General features: G+C 45.9%; 2 protein-coding genes across 3 annotated transcripts in view; one reads left to right on the plus strand and one right to left on the minus strand.

The window, feature by feature from the left end:
- Window positions 1-25,782, plus strand: part of CCDC158 (coiled-coil domain containing 158) — a 52,886-nt gene extending 27,104 nt beyond the window's left edge. Inside the window, 7 exon segments of the mRNA XM_054066179.1 lie at window positions 250-351; window positions 1,535-1,641; window positions 3,469-3,624; window positions 10,875-10,970; window positions 12,193-12,367; window positions 24,302-24,361; window positions 25,366-25,782. Of these exon segments, the coding sequence (XP_053922154.1) occupies window positions 250-351; window positions 1,535-1,611 (179 nt within the window). The 3' untranslated portion in view covers window positions 1,612-1,641; window positions 3,469-3,624; window positions 10,875-10,970; ... (1 more) ...; window positions 24,302-24,361; window positions 25,366-25,782.
- On the minus strand, window positions 7,098-8,743 carry STBD1 (starch binding domain 1). Of its 2 annotated transcripts, XM_054066181.1 has the most exons (2): window positions 8,448-8,735; window positions 7,100-8,363 (listed from the first exon to the last, which is right to left on the minus strand). In XM_054066181.1, exons 1-2 carry the CDS (start codon window positions 8,626-8,628, stop codon window positions 7,561-7,563), a joined length of 984 nt encoding a protein of 327 aa, XP_053922156.1. In that variant the 5' UTR covers window positions 8,629-8,735; the 3' UTR covers window positions 7,100-7,560. The 2 variants fall into 2 exon arrangements, with proteins under 2 accessions (XP_053922155.1, XP_053922156.1); XM_054066180.1 differs by having other exon boundaries at window positions 7,098-8,743.
- Window positions 25,783-26,312: the final 530 nt, after the last annotated feature.

A 26,312-nucleotide genomic window follows, 5' to 3' on the forward strand; every position in this document is an offset into this window, starting at 1 on the left:
CTCCAAATGGGGAAATTTATAGGCAAAAGAGAAATGTGTTTGTATTTTCACTGAAACAGAAATACCATTAAGTATAAATTTCTGTTAATAACCTTGTATTCTCACTCATTTTCTTTGCTACTGGAAGTTTTATTGTTTTAAATTTTACATTCTAAGAATTTTACTTTAGGAGGAATTTTTAAGTCATTCATAGTGACCTCATTTTTTTTTAACCTGTGGTAACATGCTGATGAATAATTCTGCCTGTAGCTTCTGAGCCCATGGAAATAAATGAGAATACATCCAGGAGGCTACAGAACAAGGTGGAAAGCCTGCAAATCCTCGTGGAATTGTTACAGATTAAAAAACAAGGTGCCAGAATTTACCAAAACTATTCCTATTTTATTTTCAAATACCCACACTCTCCAGAAACTGTTCTTGTTATGTGCCACAGCACTACCTGTGTTTTTGCATGAGGTCAGTTTAGCTGTGCCTGTTTTACTGGCAGTGCCCACTTCCACATTATCCTGCTCCTAGGAGAATAATTAGATTAACTCCACAATGCACATTTGCTCAGCCCCTTAACTCTAATAAGCTTCAGGATCCTTAACATTTCAAACATGGCAGCGGGTCAGGGGTGCCCTTGTGTGCTGTCATGTCCAATTAAATCAAATTTTTAACAAGCTGATGACTCTTGCGTGGAAACTGAAGGATAATCTGGCAGCCATGGATTCCAAAACATGGTTCCCCAGCAGTGGCCTTAGAAGCATATCTTTTCCTCCTAAACTTCCTTTTAAATCTGAGATGACCACAGTGACAGTGGTGAACTTTTCAGGTTCTCTTCTTGCTTCCTTTGAAGTCACTGGTGAAATGCTCGTGAACTCCAGTGATGGCAGGATGCCAGGTGAGATGGAATTCCTTTTCGCTGCACTTTTCCTTATTGCACTTCCCAGCTGCCTCCCTTTTGTCCCTCTAAGTCTCCCGCACAGATTTGGGAAATTATTTCCCCACATCATACAGTGCACACATTAGGGACATACAAGTGACCCAATTTAGGTAAAACTAATCAAATTTTTTATATAAAGTATAAGTAAATGTTGTCATTTTTATTCTTTGCCATCAATAACATCTTCAGATATATATTAAAATATATATTCATATCTGACATGTATCAAGACTTACTACATGAAAGGAGGGCAGGAAGCCTTTTATGTACACACTAAGCAAACCCATCTCTATGAGCACTGGACAAAAAGTATAAATTTCACACCATCCCGTAAGAAAGTTTCTGAAATCGATAGTATTTCGCCACTGCTCCAGCGTTTGGCTTTGCTTCACAAAGCACATGAGGTAGTGTTGGTTTGTAACCAGGTTTATCTCTTCTGTAAGGCCCTGCATGTAGAGAATTGCAAACTAAAGTTGTGTTTATAAGGGCTGGATAAGTACAGTGTAATGTGCTGGAGGATATCACAAAGCTTCGGGTGTCTGCACTTGGGGCCTCCATCATTTTAACACAAGGCAGTGTTAGATAATCTGTTCTTGCTGCTATTTTCAGCCACATCATCAATGATCAGAACACAGGAAATGAAGACAGAGAAAGCAAAGGCAAAGAAGAAAATGTTACCGAAGTGAAGATGTGTATGCATTAGTGATTACTTTCACGTATGTACATCGTGTTTTAAATACACTATATATTTAAAGATAAATAGTAAAATTTCTTACAGTTTTGTAGTTCTTGCCTGGAATCATCACACTCTTTAGAGTTTTTACCTCTAAATGAGTGGAAAGTACAGAGAAGCAGAAATACATCTGAATATAGACACTTTTACTGCACCCATTTTCGATATCTGGGTGCCCTGAGGGACAACAGCCACAGGGAACTGTTGACTGAGTCAAGTTCCGGTATTTCTTACCTCTGTTCTGGATCTTTCAGTCCTGTGTTTTAGGAAGTTCAGTTTTAAATGGTGTGTTGGGCATATTTTTTTTTTTCATTCTGAAATAAATTGGTTTCCCTCCCTCCCTCCAGACCACTCCATGTTATTGCTTCAATAAACTCCCATACATCTGGGTGTCCCAGAACTTGCAAGTATTTCCAGTGAAAGCAGGAAACCTGCCTGTGGCTGCTGTTAACGCTGAGAGTCCACAGTCTGCCTTGGGATTAGCTTTGTAAGCACAGCATTTGTATTTTGACTTAGAGCTGAGGGTGTGTATGTTCCAAATTTAGGATTTTTTTTGTCCTTCTTCAATTCCTCGATAAAAACTCGAGTAGGTGAAGTTTAGGCAGAAAGAAGTGCATTTTGAATCCATCCTGGCTTTGTTTGTTGTGACAATCTAGTATGACTCAAATACCAGGCTCCACCACCTACATTAAGAAGTTTTCCGAAATAGCTGGTCGTATTGCTTTCAGTCGGCCTCTACGATGCTTTTTGGTTCAGTCACCAGTACAGAAAACATTCCCTTGGTAAGAATAATGTTTTCGAGGGCCATTCCTAGCGTAAGACTTAGTAATGCACAGGAAGGCATGTGTAGCATGCCTGGCACACGTGAATTTATTATAAAACCTCCTTTGTCTTCTGACCTTTGAGGATTTTGCAGCAGAGAGCAAATGACTTCCTGCACTTAAGACTATCCAATCCTAAAAGCAACTCCAAAGTAATAAGATGAACAAGAGTCATCAGATCGATGTTTAAATTCTTATTAGTGTTTGACAACATCTCAAGAAACAAGTCAGTTGTTGAAAAAAGACAGGAAGAAGAACTTTGGCCTCATCCCAAATGGAGTAGCTTTCCAGACTTTACCATTTGATTTTTGCCTGGGGACTGTGTGTGAAGAGCGGATTTAACAGTGCTGCCCCTTTGGAGTCCAGTAAGACTGTCTGAGCTGCAGTTCTTAGGAGCTGCTGGCCTGGTAGTGGAGGAGTCCTGACTATAAACAGTACCAACAAAACAAGGGAGATGTCTCTGCAGAGCATCAGTACCCAAGTGCAGAAAAGCACACCATCTCCAAGGGCAGCAGGAGATACCAGGGGCCAGCTTCCTAGCAGTAGTGTTTTTCCTCATTTTCTGCTTTCTGAATAGCAATTATTGCCTTAGATTTACAGCAGCAGGGAATACCGTGCTTGCATTGAAGGGGCGTACCCAGTGATTTTGTCCAAGCCAAAGGATTTGTAGCTATGTCTCAACAAAAGTAGCTTCAAAAGCACAAGCCATGCAGATGCAAGCTTGGGCTTTTTTTCGCCTTAAAGCTACAGAACTATATTCAGTGTATACTAAATCTCTGAGATTTTTTCAGTTTGAGGTCATGTTGTGTGGGAAGAAGAGATCAGTGAGTTGCTCCTCGTTTGTCTTCAGGTATAGGCGACAGTATTTTGATTTAATTCAGGTATTTTTCTGTATTTCCTAGTAATTTTTTCCCACTGATTTTGTCAAATTTTGCAACAGTGTTCCAAGCTTATTCAATTTGGTAATAAAAACTTCTCACCTTTTCTAGGAATCCCTTGCATTGAAAATGAAAGGATCATTTTGGATGGCTTTGCGTGTTACAGTTTGGATTTGTTATACATATTTGAAAGATTTACCAAGGTTTTGTAAGAAAAGGTTGAGGTGAGAACACGCATTCATCCCGTAGCTCCACGGGCTGGAAAAGGTCAGTGAAAAGCACCCTTTTAGTTGTTTTCAAGGGGCCAAGCTAAAAAGAGTTGGAAAAGCCTGCAGTTCTGTGAGAATGGAAGGGAGCAGGTGGAGAGGTACAAATAGCCAGCGAGCAGGGAGATCTGCCAAGCAAAAAGGCAGCCTAACATCCTTGTGCTGGAATCCAGTGGAGTTAGGACCAGGTCCGGCCTTCCTCCCTGCCACTAGCAGAAGGCAAAGAGTTGGCCTGGGGAGGCGAAAGGGTTGTAGACACATGGGACCCAGGGCAGCTGCAAACATCTGGACCTGGCAGCACAAATCGTACTTTGTTATTCCGTGTCACACAAGCGGGTGGCAGGAGGACACCATGGATGGCTACCAAACCCCTAGAGAGGAAACCTAATACCAGTCTCATATTATTGAATGGGTCATGTGGAGAGACTCCCAACAGTAAGTTTAACTTCCAGGGAGAATGTGGGAAGGGCAAGGTTTTTGCAAATGTACCTGCGATGTGCACAGAAAGCAAGCAAGTTGCAATGCGAGTTTCTGTCTGTGACTTTAAACTGGTTTTCTCCCAGTACCCATCCCAGCCTTGGGCTGTCTGCTCAGCTTACCATGCAGGGGCAGTGTTTGGCATTTGTGCACGCACTGCTTCACAAATAGTAGCAGATTGCATTTCACCTAAGAGTAATCAAATGGTCTGATTTATCAGGAGTTTGTTGTCAGCAGTATGAGCAGGTGAACTGAAAAGGTATATCTTTTGCTGCAGTTTTCAGGTTTTGCCAAGGTACATGTGAGACAGTTTATTATTCACTTTTAGATCCCAAGCTGCTGGCTGCCAGGCTGTTCCATCCACATAGGAATGTCAACAAGAACTTGTCTCTCACGTGCAGTTTCCCAAGTCTCACAGTGTTAGATATAGCAGCCCATTCTAGAATAATCACTTTTACACAGCAAAGCAACTTTGTTTAAATCTGTCTTCACATTAGAGTAAGCGAATGGATTCTTCAATAATGAGAAATGACCTCTGCAAATTTACAGAAAATACCAGTCAGCTCCTTCAATAACGCTGAAATCCAGAGTTTGTTCTTTCACCATACAAATAACATTTAATTTACATAGTGTAGGCCCTGTTCGGCAAGCACTGATGTGAATGGCATAATAATTCAGAGGTTACAGTGAAAGCGCAGTGCAGGTCTTTGTAAAACTCTTGCTTGCTCACTCAGCAAGATGATGCACATGAGGTCTGTGTGCGTTGTCTGTGGGATCAAAGCACAGGGTGTTTAATTAAAACTAAAAATTGTTCTCCATTTGAGAGACTTCTCAGAGTTGGTCTGTTTGAAACATGTTCATCATTGCATTAGAGGATCTATTCTAGTGCAGGTTAAGTGGCTTCCTAGTGAATATCTTAATCTAATACCATGGTTAATCTTCTCAGACAAGCCTCAATGTATGTATAAATACACCCAAATGGCCGTGGCTGTTGGACAGGTGCTTTTTCAGTTGATCATATCTCACTATTTGAAGACCTCACGTTAATGGCAGAAAGAATTGTAAACAGCTTGAAAATGCATTTTCCCTTGACTTTAGTGATTTCTGAAGATGAACTTTTTATTTCAGCTGTACCTCTTTTGTTGACTTAAATTTATTGCTAGAAAAGCTAAGTGCAAAAATGCAGCTAAGGTACCAAGCCAGTAGCTCCAGCACAATTTTACCTGTTCGGTTAAAGCTGTAAGTTACTGACAGAAACCTGCACAAGTGTTTTGTGTACTTGGTGGAAGTGCTCATAGGCAGAATTTCACAGACAGTCATAATCAAACAGTAAAACTGTTGCAGTGAAGCAGTAGCTCCTAAAATGAAACAGGCCTAAAGTTAATACTCATTTCTCAACCTAGGGCATGCTAAGTGTGTTCTGTTTTCCTTCTAAGTTCATGTACTAACTTACTTAACTCCCATATCAGTTTCCTGCTGAGAGAGTCAAGGATCAGTGTGCGTACATGCACGTGTGTTTAAGTCCACTGCAGCAGCAGCAGGAACCACCTGCCAAATTGTCCACTCCTTCCTCTCCCTTTGGCGTCAGTCGCCAGAAATGACACCATGCTCCTGCCAGCCCTGCAAGATTTCTTGCACAGAAGTAGTGACAGAGATATTTTTGAACCTGGACAAGCAGTTAACAAAGACGTTACAGTCAGTCTTGAATTTCTCTCCTACCCACGTTTTCTACCTTGTTCTCATCTAGAAAAGGTCTCTTGCGGGCAATGTCTTCACCTGAATCTTTAGGTTCTTTGGGACAGCCACAGACCAAAGCCAGCATCTGCAGAAGCAACTGACCCACCAAACAAGCTCCTCCGTCCAGCGGCAGCTGGGAGGGACTTGTTTTAATGTGAACACAAACACTCCAACTTGCCAGTGCAGCTATTGATTTGCCCAAATGTGTCTCACACTCCCCTCGATAGCCCCCCTGGACTTTCTTTAGCCATTCTGCAGCTATGCCCATGTGAGCAGGCAGCCAGCCCGCTCCCAATGGATTTGTTCCATCAAACAGCTGAAACTGAAGTCCCAGCAACATTTCAGGTAGTCATTCTTCACAGCACCTCTAGTATTGTCCCACCAACCAGATGCCCAGTAACCGTTAGATGCAGGAGGGAAGCCTCTGAAGCTCATCTTCCAGTCATCACCAGAAACCATTCCATTTTATATTCAGACTGCTCCGCCATGCAAAGCAGGAAAGAATTAGCATTTAGATCAGCAATGTGCTTTTAAAGTTAATGTTCCAAACCAAAGCACTATTGATGCAGTTCCAGAACTCCTACCAAACCATGCTCTGCAGATCAATTTCGCTCTAGGGAAGAGATATTTGCAATCTAGAGTGAGATTCCTCATTATAGAAGGAGGAGCTTGCTGAAATGGCATGATGTATTTGTAACCAAAAATACAAAAAGCAGGCAAGCAGAGCAGCTTTCTGTTTCTGCCATACAAAAAAATATCAAGTGATTGAGCTGAGAGCATTCCACTTTATCTGGCTTATGAGAAGGCGATAACTTGAAATAAATTGGTGTTGAAAAGCCTAGTCTTGAAAAAAACATACGAGTCAAAGATAAATAGTTGGTAACAGAACTGTGGTGTCCCTGGGCAGGCAGAGTATGCCACCTATCCACTGCAGGAAGAATCCTATTCCCCGGCCATCACAGCAGTCCAGGTTTTCCTAAACCCCGTTCCCACCCTGACAAAGTAATTCATTAAGCCCAGACAGACCTTCCTGACCTTTGCTCTCCCCTCAGCAGGATGATCTGACTAAAAGGGCCCCTTCTGCCAAGTCTTCATTCTTTGCCAAGCCTTGGTTTGAGCTGAGGGGCTTCTTGGACAGTAGGGAGTAGAAAACGAAGTACTTTGATGCTCCAAAGAGCACCAGCAACTTTCCAGGAATGCCTTAGCACTAAGATTTCAGGTCGAGTAACTCACCTCTATCAAAGTTATTGAAAGGAGTCGGTTCAGCGGCTGAGTTGTAAGGAACTGTCAGCCCAGAAGTCTTTATTGTTTACTTAATACATTTACATAAGTTAATAAAACGCTGAAGTTTTTATTACAGTGTACGTAACCACACATCCTAGATTGCCTCAAAAGCCCTAAGCAGTCGGTACAAAGATGCATCCCACAGCCCCACTCAAAGCAACACAAACTTAAGTCCAGGGTCTGGGTTTACCCAGATAGGCAGCGGCTTGGAATGCTGCTCCTGCCTTCACAGCCTACCTTGGTTGTTTTTTTGAGGGTGCCAAGTGCTTTCCTAAAGGGGATGGCAGAGAGCCGCTGCTCACGCAGTTTAACCGGGTATGATAGGGGATATAGAGCTCTGCACTCGAGAAGGCCTCTACTGACAAAGGGGTAAAGTTTAGGGGCTCTGTGATTCATCCAAGCAGGTTTGCCATCAGATTTTGCAGCTTCCAAAATTCCATTAATGGTACCCCCACCACCGATGAACAATTTGATCTTCGTGTTCAGTCACTAGGGTCCTATTCCCGCATTCTTCCCAACGTGTGACCTTCCCGTTCTCCACCAAGATAAACTTCCACTCCACTTTGGTGTCTACTGGCAGAGCAACGGACTCGGACCAGAAGCCATCCTTGTCATATTTGAGGGGAATGTAGCTGTGCCACTGGCCGAGACAGTCGTGGTCGCCGGTCACGCCAATCCCCTGCGCGTCGCAGTGCGTGAGATAGTGCACACGGAAAGTCACGTGGATATTTTGAAACATGGGGGGCACCGCTGCAACGCGCTTCGCCTTCGGGTCCCCATCGGGGCAGTCTCCTTGTTCCCATTCCTTGCCGTCCGAGTCTTCCACGCTGCCATTCTTGCCAGCCTCCCCCCAGGCCAGGTGCTCGGAAAGAACTTCCCACTCCTCGTGGTCCACGTCCCCGCTCTCAGCCGCGCGGGGGGGATGCTCCTCCGCTTTGTCGCTGCAGGCGGCAGCTCCCGCCGCGCTCCCCGCGCACCGTCCGTCGCTCGCCTGTCCCGCCTGGGCTCTCGCCTCTCCCGCCTGGCTGCCACGCCGAGCAGCAGCCGGATGCTCTTCGGAGGCGCCGACGGCCGGTGTCGGGAGCAGCCGCTCCATCTCCAGAGGTTCCCCAGCGACCCCATCGCTCCGCACGTGGTTAAGCTCTCTCCCCGGTCCAGCCGCCAGCTCCTCTGCTGCCTTCCCAGGGCTGCTCCGGGCGGCAGCCTCGTCCTTCGGCAGCGCCCGCTCGACGCTCTGCGCCCCTGCGAACCACACAGAATGAGAGCGGCTGGAGCGCCGCAGCCGAGCCGAGCGGCCGCACACCCGCGGTCCCTCCCCGCCTTTACCTGCGCCCGCCGGCTCCCCGTCGCCTCGGCCGTACCAGAGCCAGGCGAGCAGCGCCGCCAGCAGCCCCACCAGCAGCGCCGGCCACAGCCCCGCCGCCCCCAGCCCGCCCGGCTGAGCGGGGGGCGCCCCGGGCAGCGCCGCTGAGGACCGCAGCACCGGGGGACCGCGGTCACGGGCCATGGCCGGGCACCCGCCCCCGGCCCCGACACACCGCTTTAACCGGGAGCGCCGCGGGGAGGGGCCCGGGCGGGCAGAAGGGCTTGCTCCTCCCACAGCCGCTCCGCTGCCCTCGCTCCCTTTGCTCGATTGTGCCCTAGCGTTTAGCCCTCCGCTTGCAATAGTTTGGGTTGAAAGGGACCTTAAGGTCATCCAACTCCAGCCCCTCTGACATGGGCAGGGACACCTCCCACTGGATCAGAGGCTCCAAGCCCCATCCAACCTGGCCTGGAACACCTCCAGGGATGGGGCAGCCATCTGTGCCAGTGCGTCACCACTCTCGTAGTGAAGCAATTCCCCCTCGTGTCCAGTCTAAATCTGCCCCTCTCCAGTTTGTACCCATTACCCCTCATCCTGTCACCACAGGCCTTTGTGAACAGCCCCTCCTCAGCTTTCTTGTAGCCTCTTCAGATACTGGAAGGTCACTATAAGATCTCCTCAGAACCTTCTCCAGGGTGGACAACCCCAACTCTCTCAGCCTGTCCTCGTATGGGAGGTGCTCCAGCCCTCTGATCATCTTTGTAGCCCTACTCTGGACCCGTTCCATATTCTTCCCTCGCTCCAAGAAGGATGCCGAGGCTCTGGAGCACGTCCAGAGAAGAGCAACAAAGCTGGTGAGGGGGCTGGAGAACAAGTCTTACCAGGAGCGGCTGAGGGAGCTGGGGTTGTTTATCCTGGAGAAGAGGAGGCTGAGGGGAGACCCTATTGCTCTCTACAACTGCCTGAAAGGAGGTTGTGGAGAGGAGGGAGCTGCGCTCTTCTCCCAAGTGACTGAGGACAGGACAAGGGGGGATGGCCTCAAGCTCCGCCAGGGGAGGGTCAGGCTGGACATCAGAAATAAATTTTTCATAGAAAGGGTCATCGGGCACTGGCAGAGGCTGCCCAGGGAGGGGGTGGAGTCACCATCCCTCGAGGTATTTAAAAGACGGATAGACCAGGTGCTCTGGGACATGGTTTAGTGGCAGATAGGAACGGTTGGACTCCATGATCCGAGAGGTCTTTTCCAACCTGGTGATTCTATGATTCTTTTAAATGCTCGTACTGATGAAACCCCAGGCTTTCTCTGGCATCCCTGAGAAGTGAGATGAATTCACTACTAATTTTGTAACTTCTGCATCATAGCCTAATGACTACAATTGGATTTCTTAACATTGTCCTGCTCTCCTGTCATCCGTATTACGCTCAGGAGGCTTTTTTGGACTACTAGGACTTCAGAGTCCATTAGCACAGAGGATATTTGATGTTTATTTTAATTTAACTCCATTTTCCTCCCCAATTTTCCTCTTGAGGCGATGATGTCAATTTTTATTTCAAAATTAAAGGTTATACTGATAAATCTTACCGGGAACCCAAGACATTTAGTAAAACCAACTTCTGACTTTGTATTTTGAATGGGTAATTCTGGAGTAACAAACTCAAAATGTTTATCAGAGTAGGCTGTTCACACCAAAACTTAACACCAGAGAAAGAGTCAGGGAAGGCATATCCGTTCAGATTTCACTGTTGCCTTTTTTAAATCCATTCTCTTTGTCTGAGCAAAGGTGTTGTCATTACTTTATTTCCAAAGCCCACTGATGAGATTTTGTCCCCTATCCCATTAGAAAAGAGAATGGCTAAGTGGATGTCCCAGTAAGTCTATTTCCAGTGTGTGAACTTCTTAGTCTTTCAGTGTCATTTAGAGCCCTGCTACCTCAGCTTAACAGGACAGTAAATGTCATTCGAATTTATAGAAGCACAAGTGTGCAGCCTCTGTGGTGAAGTTCCCTGGCTGACACGGTGTATGGTGGCCTGCGCGAATGCACAGAATTCACAAGCTAAATATTTTTCCTTTCTTTGCTTACCACAGTAGCTAGGATGTCTTCTCTGAAGCCATCCTCCAACAAAGGGCTGAGCTTGTGCCTGTCTGAAAGTGTCTAGTTTGGTGCTTTGATGTGTGGGATGCATTCAGGCATGAGCTAAACAGGCACCGCTCAGATCTTCTGCTCAAGAACACACTGAAAGCAAAGACCTGAGAAGCCAGGACCTGCCTGGGCACTTTCTCAGCGATTGTGGGTTTGGGTGCTCTCTTTTACGGCTGTTTGATCCTTCCAGGGGCAGCTTAGCCTTGCTATTTCAAACAGACACTTGACTGTAATGAGTTGCATTAACTCCTAAAACTCTTTGTGTAGTAGGTGGTATTTTCGCAGTTTAATTGTATTCCTTTTTTCTAGCCTTCAAACCAGACTCAGTCCTGAGCTCTGTATTTGAACACCACCTTGCTCGGCTGGGATTATCAATTAGAGCGCCCACCTACTACTGTCCTCCAGGTAAGACGCATGTACTGCCATCTGAAATTCCCTGTCATTTGTCAATCATTCGCTATTGTATCATGACACTAAAAGAGCATCTTTCTGCCAGCCCTCAGCACAGATGAAGAGGTAAAGTTTGGAGCTGCTAACCCCAGTGATTCCTTTCTTAAATATATTTGACAAAATAGCTCAGGAAGGAAAAGACACTGAACTAACACAGTTAAGATGTGTCCATTACAGAAATCGTTAAGGAGCAGTTTATTTTGAAGACAAAGAAATGCACATGATGAAAGGCAGGGTGCTGCTTTAAGGAGCAAAGAAAGAGCAAAGGACTCCTTTGGTTCTGTTCATCTTCCATGCTCATACAAGCCTCTTCTGTTACCTGACACCTTTTCAGCCAGTATGTGCAGAATAAACTGAAGCAAAGCACAGGGGTTGTTTTGAGTGCTCCGAGAGTTGTTGTTAACAGTAATGTATTTGAATGATTACAGAGTGAGGGAGTCAGGAAGGACCCAGGTGCCACTGGAGACAAACACAGCCAGGCAGGGAAGGACAGTTCTGTAGCCCAGACACCAGTTTCCCACACAAGTCAGTGTTCCCGAGGGCACCTGCTATTTTTGCCCAGTCGCTTCCAGGTGCCATCAGCACCCACTGATGCAAACACACTCTCCTAGACCAGGGCTATCCTCATAATAAACTGTAGAACAACCTCAGCTCAGAGGCGAGGGAAGCTGTGGTGAGCAAGGGGGTCAGCTTTATCTGTAATTACTTGCTTGCGGTGGCTACAGAGGGTGATGGGACCTGAAAAGGCTTCATGATTTGCAGACCTCCTGGTAGGATTGCACTTTAGTCCAGCGTAAATCCAGAAAAGTTGTCTAACGTTTCGGCTCCCCTGTCCTCAGCGCCTGTTTTGTGCAGGCTTTTGCCTTCCTGTGGCCATTGGAGTGGGTCAGACCGGGTAACCGATGCTGCTGCAATTAATGCAGAACATTAAAAAAAGGTTTCTTTTCATCCCTGCAAATACTTGTGCCAACAAAAGGAGAAAAACAGGAATGGGTGGCTAAAGGAAAGGCAGACCTTTCCCTTCCAGAGGCAACATAGATTTATGCTGGATATAACTACTTTTAGGTGGTTCGCTCGTGGTTGTAACAATAATACTCTGTCCAGGTAGCAGTAAATTTGTGCTTTGGAACTCCTCTTGGGATGCCAATAATTTATTTTCTATTTCCTGTTTTTAAAGCAGGGTTCTTGGCAGACACTAAGGCTGAAATTCCTGAGTCACTGCTCGCTAGTCAAGTGTTAGAAGCAGAGATACTGGACAGAAGAGCAGTAAAATGAGTCACGGCCCAAGAGCTCACAGGGTGCTGAGGACTGAGGTTCCTGTTCTGAAGCAAAAGCACAGATCGTTGCAGAAGGTAACTTACCCTATTCTTGAAATGCTCACATCCTGTAGAACATGGAGAGCTCTGCCTCCTAAGATAATTTCCAAAGCAGATTAACAGAAATGCTCCAAAATGTGCATTGTATTAGTTTAAAGCTTTTATTAGAACCAAATGAAGCAACAGTACAATAAAGAGGTCAGGAACCAGTTTCTCAAAGTGCTGGGGACGCTACCAAATCTGTTTCTAATTAATTCCAGATTTTAATTTGTTTCTGTGATCATTTCTGCTGGGGCTTTAGTTTGGAAGTCAGTGTTCACAGAACGCTGAGGCTCCATTGCACCACTGTTTATTCAGTAAAAGGGATGGCAGTTGCTGGACCGTATTTTGAAAAAGCTACATGTGACTTTGCAGAATTACCAGCCAGCTGACCAGCCTCAAACCTGCCACATCTTCACATTTCAAAACCAGAACAAGAGAGTGGATAGTCACTCTTATAGTTCCGTAAACAACTCCACAGCCACAACTGTGGCAAATCCCGGCCCTCGTGCACCCTCTCAAATGAACTTTCTGAATTTTATCCTGTAAGCTGTGCCATCTAGTGTGGTGACAGGGAATCTCAGCTCTAGCTGAGGAGCGAGTGAGAAAAGCCCTGCTGAATCAGACCCGTGGTGCACCTATCCCACCTGCTCTGTCTCCAACAGTGGCAGTCGGGGGTGCTATTTAGGGACCGCTTTTGAGCCTGGCCAGTGTCCTATCCTGCGGTATCCGGTGTTCGAGAGTAACTGCTCTTAAACAAGGCGGACAGGTGTGCAATCCTTGCAGTTTTACTTTCAGAATAGAACAAAATGGAAACACAAACAAGTACAAAATAAACACAAAGTAAGGAGCCCTGTTATTCCCTGTGTCTGCTATTGGGGCATCAGGAAGCTCCACAGGCAACTTGAGGATGAGGGTTTGCTAGGGAAGCTTTATGGACGTTTGCAGAGAGCTCTTCCTGAGCATAAATACAGCAGGTGTGAAACCCCCAGTGGTGCTTTTATGAAGCTGTGTAGAGGAAGGAAAGGAGAAGGGCTCACAGGTGAGGCTGTAAGCTTTCTGACAATAAGAACTGTCAGTATTTGGTGACTGCCAGGCCTTACCCTGTGGATTCTTGCTGTCACAGAGTGAAAAACCGTGCAGTCGTTGTCACCAAACAGGTAACACAGAAGACATATTACGCCTCTTGTTCTCACTAGGCAGGTTTGCATAACCTGTGTGCCCTGTAGTCACTACCTCTGCCAGGCTCGGTGTCTGGTACACAGTGATTACGGCACCTTCTTAACGGATGGTGTCATGAAATTGTGAACACCATTGCCCCTTTCTTTCGGATCCATTAAAGGTTCACACACATTTTGCTTTTTCCATGTTTTACAGTCAAGATACTAGGTGCCTTATCTACTCTTATCAGCTTTGGGCTGGCATGATTCCTGAAAAATACAGAATAATGAGTAGTAACTCTCTTAATTGTATTTCTTACTGATAGAGAAGGAACCAAATACCAGTACTGCGTAAGTGGGCTTTGGTAAAGTATTATCATGTTCAGCACCATTAACTCTTTGTGCGTGAAGAACACTGGAGAGAAGATTTCTGTCCTGTCTCCTATTTTTGTTAAGTTTTCTAACCCAGCCTGAGTTGCTTTCCTTTGCAGCCAAAGGAGCAGACAGTTTAGCTGGAAATGGTCAGATTCACTTGGTAATATACCTCTGTAGTAAACGAGGATGCATAGTAGAGTGGAGGTTGGCAAGTGTGGAGCATAGTAAGAGGGGAGTGGTACAGATGGAGCTGTGGAAGCGAGTACAAAAGTAAGGATTTTGCTCATCTCTTCTTCCTGCCCCCAGTGAGAAGATGTGCCCAAAGACCAGGCTAAAAGGAGATGGGGAAAGGCACACCATCATCTCACAGATATCTCAACCACAGGTCACAAAGCTTAGTCTAAAGCAGCTTTCCTTAGAAGCCAGGGTAAGGTCTAAAATTTAAGGCTCTTGGAAGTTGGTAGACAGTCACCCTGACTGTCTTTCTGTACCATCCTTTTCTCGTGTTAATTGTATCTCAGCTATGAGCACTGGGCACTCTTCTCTGCATGCCATTCACAGCAGCCAGGAGGTGGCACATGAGGAGTACGGCTGACAGTAAAGGCTCTTCCTTTCCAGAGCTTAAAGAGGTGGTTTCTAGCTATTGCTGTTAGCTTTTGAAGAGTAATGTTTGCCGTGCCTCCTGCCCCAGACTGCTGGCCCAAAGGTTGTTTTCTGTAGTGAGACACTGCCATAAGGATGCAGGGAGAGTAGAGAAGCAGGCAGATCAGAACTGCTGGGAGTCCTGCCCTCAGAACTGGCCTTCACAAGGGTGTATAATGAGGATACCCCAGATCCAGCCCTGCTTGACATTATCAGCCATTAAAATCTGGATGGGAAACGGTGAAGAGGAGAAGGAGGAAACTTTTTCTCCTAAGGTTTAGATTGGATATCAGGAAAAAAATCTTTATGGAAAGAGTGGTGGAGCCCTGGCAGAGCTGCCCAGGTGGAGCCTCCATCCCTGGAGGGGTTCAAAAACTTTTGGCTGTGGCATGTGGGGATATGGTTTAGCAGGCACGGCGGGGCTGGGCTGATGGTTGGACTGGGTAAGCTGAGAGGGCTTTTCCAGCCTTAATGATTCTGTGATTCTATGAATTAACTTGTGCATCTGTCTGTCTTACAGTCATGGTGAGGGAAAGTCAGGCACTAGCAGAGCATTTCCTGGTATCCGAAGAATCAAAAGCAATAGGCTGAAAGGGACCTCAGGTGTCCATTCTAGGGGTGGTGTCTGCAGGATGCTGATGGCCTGGAGGTCATTGATGAATGTATTTATTTTCAACCCCCTCCCTTCCAACACATACACAGATGGCAAATACAGCAGTCACAGGTTCCCAAGTACTGCCAGTTACAAATTCGAATGTTTATAATTCCAAAAGTAAAATCAAAGTATTGTAAAGCTTAGTTATATCTTAAGGGCTTTGTTCTTCACAGCCACCAAAATAATTGTAAAATATGAGAGGGTCAGCGGATTTTCTTCAACAAAAACTTTTTATGGTATCAATCAAGGAGCGCTGATCTGTTTTACCCTTCTGCCGTAAGACATCAACCTGCTGAGGGTTCTGTGAGCTGAGCCTGAAAGGGGGACAAACTAGAGTCTTTAGGATTACGTGTGTCATCATTTAATTATCCTTTCTGTCAGAAAATCATTGCTACTTTTTAACCTAGATCTGTCTGCTTCCCCTGAGCTCACTTACACTCCCTTATTTTCCAGGTTTTGTCCAGCATGTCAGGATCATTTTGAACCCATTTGAAGCCCTTCAGCCTCTTTATAGTGCTTCCTAACTCATCTGCAAATTGAATAGATTCTTTGGAAGTACACGAGTTTTCCATTAATTTTCAAGGAAACCACTTGTGATTCTCAGTTTGTGCTACTATTTTTCCATGTAATAATGCGGTTCATCCTCACTTAGCTGACTCATAATGTCTACCAGGTCTAATGCCACTCTTTCCTACTTATCCTTAGTAATCTGACTTGAAATTCATTTTGAGATTTGAGATAAAGCCAATTGTTTACCCAGGCCAGTCTCATCGTACATTTCCCATGCTTTGTCTGAACTTGTGTGTTGTGCCAGTAATAGCAAGGAATGACAGATTTCCCTAAAACCCTTTTCCTTGTAGATTTGTAGATTCCCATGAGCCATTATTTGCCAGCTTTTTCAGTCACTCTCTTTGCAATTTCCGCTTTCTGTTTTGTTGTTCTCCATCCTCCTTTTCCGTAGCTGGTACAGTTGCATTTTGTATCCCATTGCATGATTGGTGTCTGATGCTTTTTAAGTCCTCCCAGGTTAGAATCAAATCCCTTCTAAAGATTTGAAGGAGGAGGGAGAAAATACCAGACACTGCAATGCAGAGAAAAAGGAACACTGAACCGATTAAAATCTCCTCTTAGTGCCCAGTAGAAAGGGACCAAGATCGATAGGTCTTGCTCAGTTAAGTGTTCCCCTGGGCACAGTGTTTTAACCTTCTCTCTTTAGAGACATAATAAGCCCCAAAATGCCTTTGTCCGCCCGTGGAAGTTCTGCATGCAGCAGAGTGGCAAGGTCAGTGTACCGTACAGGAACAGACTGAAGCAAAAATAAGATGTTATTCTGTTATACTCTGTTCTTTTGTCAGTAATCGGGAGCAGCAGAGACCCCAAAGCATAAAATATAAAATAATGTATTTGCCTAAACTCTGTGACATGTGAAGTGTCTCAAGGGCTCATCTCAGGGCTTACTGAAGTTGTGGTACCCAGTAGCTCCTAGAAATTGAATTGTAAGTAAAATGTTCCGGCAAATTCATGCCGATAAGCTGTCTAACATCCTCCAGACCCATAGAAAAATGCAGCATAAACATCATCCAAATATTCATTTTCAAGCAACTTTTAACATAGAAATTTATCAGAGTCCAAAGTCTGAAGAGCACTGAGAGAACAAACATAAGCCTGAGTCTCGTGATAAAAAAAAGGATGCCTGTGTTTGTAGCTGCCAGGTACAATCTTCTCAGCTGGAGAGAGAAAACAGTTCATTCCGAGAAAACACAAGAAATGTGGGTTTAGCTCCTGGGGAAGAACAGTGCCTGAGAGAACACTCAGCATGGAGCTGGCATGGAGCAGGGTATCATTTTATATTGTTTCTTACGGCATGTTACCCGTGTTGGCAAACTTTACAGGCAGAGGCCTTTTCTCAGCTGAAGCAACCCCTGTTTGTTCTCTCCACTCTCTTATTTACTGTGAAATGCAGCTTTTTGTTGTAATTGAAGATGGCTTCAGAGCTATGCCACTGGTCATCGCCAGGCACAGAAAGAAATACAGCTTTTACATCATCTGAAATATCCCCATGGATTCGGTGCCAGCCACAACAATCTGTCTTTCTGAGAAAGCACTTTACTGAGCTTTGGCTGAAGTCTATCAAAATGAATTTTCACAGGAGCTAAGGATATGCAAAGGAGGAGAATAGAAATAAGTCATGAAGGCCTCTATGTGAGCTTGATTTCTTTTGACAAGCACTTCTCTCCCCCCTATTATTTTACACTTCTTCGTGTATCACTAGATGCAAGCATTTTGTTCTCAGGAGGTTAAGATACTCTGAATCTTCAGCCAGTGACTTAGCCCAAACCTGTATAGAATTCCTGAACATGGATGTTGATGCCCCCTTGTTTAATTATGCTTTCCTGAAAGCTGCAAGCAATTATATCATTTTATAAATCATATGACTGAATTCAAAATGAAGCTCTCAATTCCCTGAATTTGCTTTTTATCTGTGTTGCCTGGCTGCTTACAGGACTCTTTATGACTCTCTCGCGAAAGGATTCTCCCAATGATCTATTAGCTCTGGTGGGACAGTGTTTATCTTCTTGACTCAAACAGGCTTGATTACACATCTGGCATCCCAGAGCTGCATTGGGGTATCCATTGATGTTACCTACTTCTCCTCCCTGAAATAAGAAGTCAGGGATATAAATAAGGCAGCAGCAGGAATCCTTCATATGCTTTGAAATACAGTTTTGCTGACATCTGTGTTCCCGTATTCTGAAACTGTTCCCACATGTTCCTCTTTCTTGACTGAAATGTTTGCAGGAGGATGTCATCAGTCTCCTAGTCATGTGCTGCTTTGGTGTCAAGAGAGGAGAAAGCATAAAGTCCTATCCCATGCAGTCATGTCAGAGGGAAAGGCAAGACATAAGCTAGTAAATTGTGGTTAAAGGCCAGCACTTGATGCAGTGACTCCATCCTGAGACCCAGATCACATGCTAGAACCAACAAGGGGAGCGATATTTTTTGCTTCCCCTAAATGTTCCCTGCTTTGCCTTGACTGCAGCATCAAGAGATACAGTTAATACATACCAGGTATCGCAAGCTGCGCTGAAGATTAAATTGTTCCCATCCTAGGGATCAACACTGCTTTTGGCCACAAGATCAGGACATGGAGCTGTTGGAGCGAGTCCGGAGGAGGCCACAGAGATGATCCAAGGGCTGGAGCACCTCTGCTATGAGGACAGGCTGAGAGAGCTGGGTTGTTCAGGCTGGAGAAGAGAAGGCTCTGGGGAGACCTTAGAGCAGCTTCCAGTACTGAAAGGGGCTCCAGGAAAGCTGGGGAGGGGCTTTTGGTCAGGGAGAGTGGAGACAGGACAAGGGGAATGGTTTTAAGCTGCAAGAGGGGAGATTCAGATGAGACCTTAGGAAGAAATGTTTTCCTGCAAGGGTGGGGAGGCCTTGGCCCAGGCTGTCCAGAGCAGTCGTGGCTGCCTCATCCTTCGAGGTGTTCCAGGCCAGGTTGGACGGCACTTGGAGCCCCTGATCCAGTTGGAGGTGTCCCTGCCCATGGCAGGGGGTGGAACTGGATGGGCTAAGATCCTAGGGAAGGAGATGTCCTAGGCTTCCTACCAGGATGAGCCCCCTAGGACCCCCCTTGTTTCTTTAATTCCCTGGTCTGGGCTCTTTACACACCATTTCCTCCACCCTTCTCTTGCACTGGTCACTTAAGACCTCCACAGTTTGGCACTTTCCCAGGGAATCTATTCCCTCTCCTGCTGTTAGCTAGCGTTGCCCTGCCCCAGAGGCTGTCACACACAGCCTCATTGTATGAGCTGGTAGACACGAGCTATTTGTATCAAGGCTGACTATAATAAAGCATTTATTTACTAATGGCTGCCACTGGCTGGCCAGGAGTCGGGCTAGGGGACAAGAATGACTAATTCTGGCCTTATTTCTGGGCCTGCCTAGTGAGCATTCAAGTGTGGTAGACATCAGGGATCAGGAAAAGACTCCCAATGTGAGCCGCTTTGGTCTCTTTCCTCATCTGTGCCAATAAGTTTGGTGCCCTTAAGGTCTGAGACTGAAGGATCTGTGCATGGTGAGACTCCAGAGCGCTCAGCTGGGCTGCTCTTGTTCCACTGACACTGCCTGCTAAAGGTACCTCCATTTCTGAATTTTAATTAGAGTTAGTTGATCACCTGAGTAAAAAATAACATAACACAGCCCAGCAAAATCATCTCATTTCAGCCTTCAATACCTATGTTTATTTCAGGAACAAGGGATGATATCAGCCCATGACCCAAGAGAGGCTCAAAACAAAGCAGACAGTGATTGTAGGTCTACAGTCTCTCTCACATGCACACACACAGGCATCTGCAGTTGGCAGAGACTATAAAAATCCCTTCCTTGCTATGCAAGACCTCCACTTTTCCTCAATAAAATAGTATGTAGAGGTAGTGCACATCTAGGTTTCAATGCAGCATCTCACCATTTAAGCTCCAGAATCCGCTCTTAAATTCTTTCAGATCAATAAGAAGCTGAGCATAGGTTACAAAAGAAAAAAGCAAGATTCTTAGAGCACTGCAGTGAGATTTTCAAAAGCACTGACTCACCTGGTCCCTCAGAAGCGTATCGACAGCTTGTCTTTGACTTCCAAAGAAGAATGGTGTGGAGTGCTGGGCATGGGCGTAGCAACAACACATTTCAAATATACTTCCCCAGAGTCCATCCTATAATATTCTGGGGGAGAATCTTGTAATGTCGGAGTGGAGTATGACTCACAGGTCAGGGAAACATGTGCTTTTGTTTGCTAATTTTAAATGTGCCCTTTGTAGAACGCTGCAAGCTAGGGATGGATCATTGAAACTGTGCTCAGTCAGGCTGAATCCAGGATGAAGCAAATAAACCTAACAGGGCTCTCTCTGTCCCCTCCCTTTGTGCCAGCAAATGCCGAAGTAAACAGATGCACTTGGCAGCGCTACAGAATAAACTGACTTGTGATTTGCTTTGCTCTTTGGCATTCTGTGTACAAACTCCTGCCAGATCAGGGGGCTTTGGCAAGGGAACAGAGTTTTCATCCGCTGCTGTGGCATTTGGGCCCTGAAGTCCTATTGACAGTTGTAGACTCTAATCCTCTGTTTTTCAGGAGATGTATGCATCATAGTAAAGGCAAAAGTATATAATTGCTATTTATTCTGTTTGAATGAGAGACTCTGCTATTTCTGGCACGTTCAGGGTTATCAGGAGATGGTTCCAAGACTGGAGGGTAAAGCCTCTGCTCTCCAGCATCGTGTATTGATGGGAAAGCAAGGGACTGGTTCAGTCACTGACTTCTGTGACTAATTTGACCATGTTAGCAAGAGGGCTCAGAAACCTGCGAGCTCCTAACAGCTTTCCACATAGTAAGATCAGAGAAAGATTTTTATGGTGGTTCAGGCTACGTTGGCTTCCTGTTTGTACATAATGATGAGGGGCAGGGGAGCCGTAAGGCACAAGGCAACAGAATCCTGGGCTGGTTTTGCATTTCAAGGACTGAATGGATGCTCATTTCAAGGAATAATAGGAACAACTGTATTGTCTTTACCCTATCTGTGAAATGAGAGTGAAATAATCGAGGGTGGCAGCTTAGGCGGTCCGTCTCCTTCATTAAATCCTTCCTGGCTTCCTGCTCTGACCTGAGCTTGCAGTTGGGTTTCACAGACGTTTTCTGTTCCTTTTGTTGAGCCAGGTAGGTTCTACTCTGTAGCAGGATGAGGGAAAGCCCCAACCCCTCTAGTTACTGTAGGAAATACTGACTTTATAAAGAAGTGTGGTTTCGGATTTACTTTCCTTGTATGAAGAAAGCAGGAGTAAAAGGCTCTCCACATCTGGCTGTTGCCGTGACAGTTTAGCTCCATCATTTGTTCCATGTGAAATCAGCACACATCAGGGAGCTCACTGATTGTTGCCAAAGGTGAGGCCCAAACATGCAGCACCACTCGGGCTCCGAGGCATCAGAGTGCGAGAAAGGAGCTGTGCTAGATGTTGGCATTCAGAAGCCAGGTGCTGAGAAAAGTGATTTCCTTCTTTTGCCCACTTTCCCACTAACACAGTTAAGAGGGAGAAAACACAGGTCCAAACCCTGCTAACACTGATGACTGTGAGTCTGCTCCAGCAGAGCTTCAGGAGGGAAGAGCAAACATGCAACAAGGCGAGGCAGATGAATGGAGGACCACAAGGTCCTCACCAGACCTCCCCGGGTCCCTTGCTCCCACTCACGGCAGGGCTGCACTCGTCCAGACAGCTCTGCTCCACGAGGCCCTGGCTGCCTGGCACAAAAGGGCGGAGCTTGTGGACTCTGTCCTTAGGAGACCGTGTCCAGAACCAGCTGCACCAAAGAGGCTCTCAGTCACCTCACTTATCCGCCAGCTCTCTGTTTTCTCCGCCTGTCCTTGGGACACGTGCCCCACATGCTCGTCTCGCCTATCCCCATGCTCGCCAGGTCTGCCAGGAGCCCTGCCAGGTGACATACTGCCTCCACTGCCGCTGTCGATAAGAAAGCCGAGCTGAATTATGGCCAGCCTCTTCCTGCAGCAGCACAGCCAGGCTCTCCTTCACCCTGCGGCTGTGAACAGCATGGGCACATCTCATCTCTGCTCTCAGTTCCTCCCTGGATGCTGCTGCACTTGCGCTTTCCCGTTTGCAGTGCTCGTCAGCAACATAGCAAGCAAACCTGGCTGGCACAGCAGCTGCTTGAGGAACACTGAGGGTTTGGAGAAGATTTGCCAGTCTCCAGCTGTCTAACCCAAAGTGGCTCCACCCATGACCTGCAGTGTCCTCAGGGAAGAAAGCAGGTGGACAGTAGCGTTTAAATGTCCAAGAGCGTAAGATCAAGCACTTAGTCATTGACTGCATGGGAGGACTACGCAGTCTAACAGCTATAACTTGATTTAATCTAGTAAAACTTGGGTAGTAGGAGATATACTGATTAGATGGGCTTGGCACTGCAAGCCAAGTCCTCAGCAAACTTGTTAACGCTGTTGGGTTACCCAGACAGAGCCACATGGCCTGTGTCTCCTGTACATTCCAGTATGTGCCTTGCAGCTTCCTCTCCTTCCTTCCCTAGCGAGATCTGTTTCACAGCTAGTGCCAGCCGTAACCCATCCGACACAGCCACTAGAGCCATTCTCCCACCCCACAACCCATTTCCTCCATCCCCTAGCAGCGTTCCTTGGCCATGTTCAGCTTGGGAGTGCATTAGCTCAGCAGTGAGGGCTCTAGCATTGCTCCAGGGCAGTGGTGAAAGGAGATGTGCAACTGAGGAAAGAAGGGACAATGTGGATTGGTGCTCGGTGAGGTGGGGAGAAGAGTGTGGAGGCTATTTAGGTCCAAGATGAAGTCTGGAAGAGAGCGGAGCTGAGTGAGGAGACAAATCTGGGTGAAAAGAGAGGAAAAGATGGCCTGAAGCAATGCTCTCCCCTCCTACACAGGTGGCTCTGAGTCAGGAGCAGCTGATGAGTCAGGGAAGTAGCAAACCAGACCAGAAGGAGCTGATGGGTGTGAGTTGCTGTGCTTGCTAATTTTGGTGTAGCTCAGACCACAAGGAATATGGTTGTGTATGTGTAATTTTAAAATGTACTACTTCATCTGTATCAGAATTACCACGTGCATGTAGAGCCATGGGGGGTTACAGTTCCTCGGCACTGTGGGTATTTAGGTGGCAAGTGTCAAAAACACCAGAGCTGGGCAGGACTAGGCTTCAATAGGACATTTTTGCTGCTGTTCTCCCCACAGTTAAAAGTATTAATCCCCTCAGAAGCAAATCCAAGTGCTGTAGATAAACCTGTCATCTCTGAAAAAGTCATCATCCCAAATCTCAAAGTCAAACAGTGTTCTAAAGACAAATCCCCGCCTGCCCTGTCCAATGCGCTCACTTGGTGGGCATCCCTAAACCGAGAGCAAAGGCTGCTGTTACACAAGCAGCAGCTTTGTCTGCAGACCTTTCTGAGGCCACTGTTGAACCTGGCGACTGTAGGGCAGCTCTGCCCTGTATTGAGGTACTCCTCTGCCAGCAGTTAATTTGTTCTGTGGGGGAGGAATAAATGAAAGCTTGAGCACAGTGAAATTTGATCACTACCAACTTACAAGCCTTTCAGAAATGTCTCAACTCTCAGCTGAAATCAGCCTCTTATAATTAGATTATTATTAATTATGCATACAGTACTAGAAACACACATAGTACGTGTAAATTCATTGATGACAAATATGTCTGTTCGCTGCGCTTGAAGGGCAGACGAGCAAAGTCCCTGGAAACAATTTCCTCTTGTATTACTTGTATTGCAAGTTCTCTTCTACTGATGAGCTGGGCTGAGTTAAACGGCATCCAGGCATTAAATTCCTGGCAGTAAGAAAGAGAGGGATGCCCCACTTTCATAAAAGCATCATTCCTGTAACTAGAAGGTGTCAGTCCCTACAATAATAAACCTCCGAGTTTCTTCTGCTGTGTATCCCAGAGGGAACTACAAGTAGGATTCAGAAACCTGGTGGTGGAGATGGAAGTGAACAGAGCGCCACAGATACACAGGTGGAAACAGAATGAAAACGTCACAGAGAAGAGGGGTGGACAAGTCTACCAAAATTTTAGATGAGAGAGAAACTGGTAGGGTATTTAATAAGGAAAACACTTTCCTGCTATGATTGCATTCTTGCTGTTGAGATGAAGCCACACTTGGTTCTAGAAAGGCCGATTGGTGTCTCTGCATTCCGTCAGGTCCCAGCTCCTAAAGGAAGCAATGCAAGACCTGGATCCAGTTAGACCTGGTGTGAACAGGTCTGTCAACATGACAGATGATGGTAGCACTGAAGCTTGAAATAAGGAGAAGCATGATTCCTGTCTTGGGTGGGAGAGACCAGGGATCCATGGGGTGACATGGATGCACACAGACAATGGAAACCATCCTACCCCTCCTATTGGTTGTTTCCACCCTTCTGTTGTGGCCAACACAAAACATTCACTAGAGAAAGGTCTAATAATTACTAAAGTACAGGAGTAGGAATAAGGATTTCTGGGATCTGTTCTGATTTGGCTGATGTTGTGCTCTGTGATTTCCTAACCGCTGACAAACCTTTTCCTTCCTTATGCAGAGCCCCAGGACCCGAGTAAGTGTTGTTACACAAACTGAAGAAGCCATGTTGATTGCCTCAGTAAGTAAGGACTTTTTATAGTTCCTAAAGATGGGACAGGACTATTTCATCCATAGTTTATCCAAGAGTTTACAATTGAGATAAGAAAATGGTATAGCACACAAGCAGAGTAACTGACATGAACTCCTGTAAATACTGTTATCTTAAGTGGCAGAGATTCTTGGGAATGGCACATTAAATAGTATAAAAGTGAAAGGAGTGGGGAGAGGGAAGATTAATGGAAGGGGATAAGGAAGGGGGAAGAATGACAGCATGAAGACTTCTTTGGGTAAGCACATTTCCATGTTTTCCTGACTGTGGGCCTTATCTGCATTTTCCCCTTGTGATTTTGCAACAGTAAGATTTGCCTCTGCTTGTTTCGAGGGTTGGCATTACGACAGCATTGTGCCTCGAGCCAGCAGCACACCCACTGCATTCCCATGCTGCACCTCCGTGGTGGAGTCACTCTTCACGGGATTGATTTAAACATATCATTGCTAGCAAGCAGCTTCTTGATTTCCAGAAGCAAATTAATTTGTCAAAAAGGAAAATTATTCACACTGAGAATCTAGAAAATACATATGGAGAAATGATGTGGCTCTGTGCATCACAGGAGTAGATCTTTATGAATAAAACCAAATCAAAACACTGACTGAAGCACACACAAAATCCTGCAGAAATCCTTGCTTGATCCATAATATTTGCACCGGGGTCAGATAAAGAATTTCAGGTCCCACAGTCTGCAAGAATCCTTTATGCGTTGTGGCAGCAACCCAAAGTTAGCCTTTGGGGGAAAAAAAAAAGGAATCTCCTCTTTAAGATATCTCAGATTGCTGGAATCCCTCAAATATCCCTGTATTTCTTTTGATTTGCCAGGGTTTCAGTGCTCAGATAAAACAGCATATTCTTTAACATCATTAATAAAAAATGCTTTGTGGCTGTGAAAAATAGTTAAGATAAAAAAATGGCTTTGCCTACCTCGAGAATTGCTTTCTATGTTTGTTCTGTATTTCTCTCCAATGTAGAGACAACGGGCCTGGCCAGCTTCCTCCTCACTGTGGAGTGTGTGCATCAGGATATCCTCACCACAGGCAGCAGTCACCAAGCAGTTAAACTACTCTAGGTGAGAAAGGGGTCTCTGTTCCACTGCTTCGGCAGCCCTGGACAATAGGTTCAATGTGCTGCAGGAGGAGGCATCTGCTTGTAAAAACTGTCCCTGCAGCCTGTCCACATGAAAGGCCAGTAGACAGCGTCAGGGAAGGTTTATAGTTCCAGAGAGAGAATTCCTATGCAAGAGTTTCTTCCAGGGAGAGAATTCCCTTGCTGTAGTTAAATTCCCCTTCAAAAATGGATTCTAACTACTTACTCTGTCACTTGCTTTTTGGAGAGATGATGATGAAACAGAGCTAAGGACGCCGCTTTGGAGTGGGAATCTAGATGGAAACCAGCTGCCAGAATGATCCTTTTTTACTGCATGGGTGGAACCACAATTCCAGTTTTCCAAACAACTGTGAGATGTGACCTCATAACCCTTCATGAGCATAAGAAAAATGCCCACAGTGACACAGTATTGTCACTGCAATTGCAGGAAGCAGTATTTACAAAGGAAAATGCTTCGGTCCCCCATTGCAGGAAATCTCCTCGGTGGTCCACTTGCCCCTCGTAGAGAAGGTGTTATTTGGGGCAGGCTGATGATGGCAAGCTGCCGGTCTCACAGTTTGGCAGGGAAAGAGAGAGGGAACTGACTCATGAGTTTTGAAACCGGATCGCTGCCGGCAGCTGGGTTGTGGCTATGCGACAGGAGCCCTTCATCGCAGAGGCTTCCCTTCCTTTTGTGCAATGGGAAGGGAAATGCTGGGAAAGTCCTTGTTGCAGGGAATCTCTCCCTTCTGCTGGGAGTGCCTGGGAAGTGATTTTGGATGGGAAGGAGAAGCAACAGTGCACATGGTCTCTTGAAGGAGAAATGGAAATC

Source organism: Cuculus canorus, chromosome 4, assembly GCF_017976375.1.
Source record: "Cuculus canorus isolate bCucCan1 chromosome 4, bCucCan1.pri, whole genome shotgun sequence".
Lineage (NCBI taxonomy): Eukaryota > Metazoa > Chordata > Aves > Cuculiformes > Cuculidae > Cuculus > Cuculus canorus.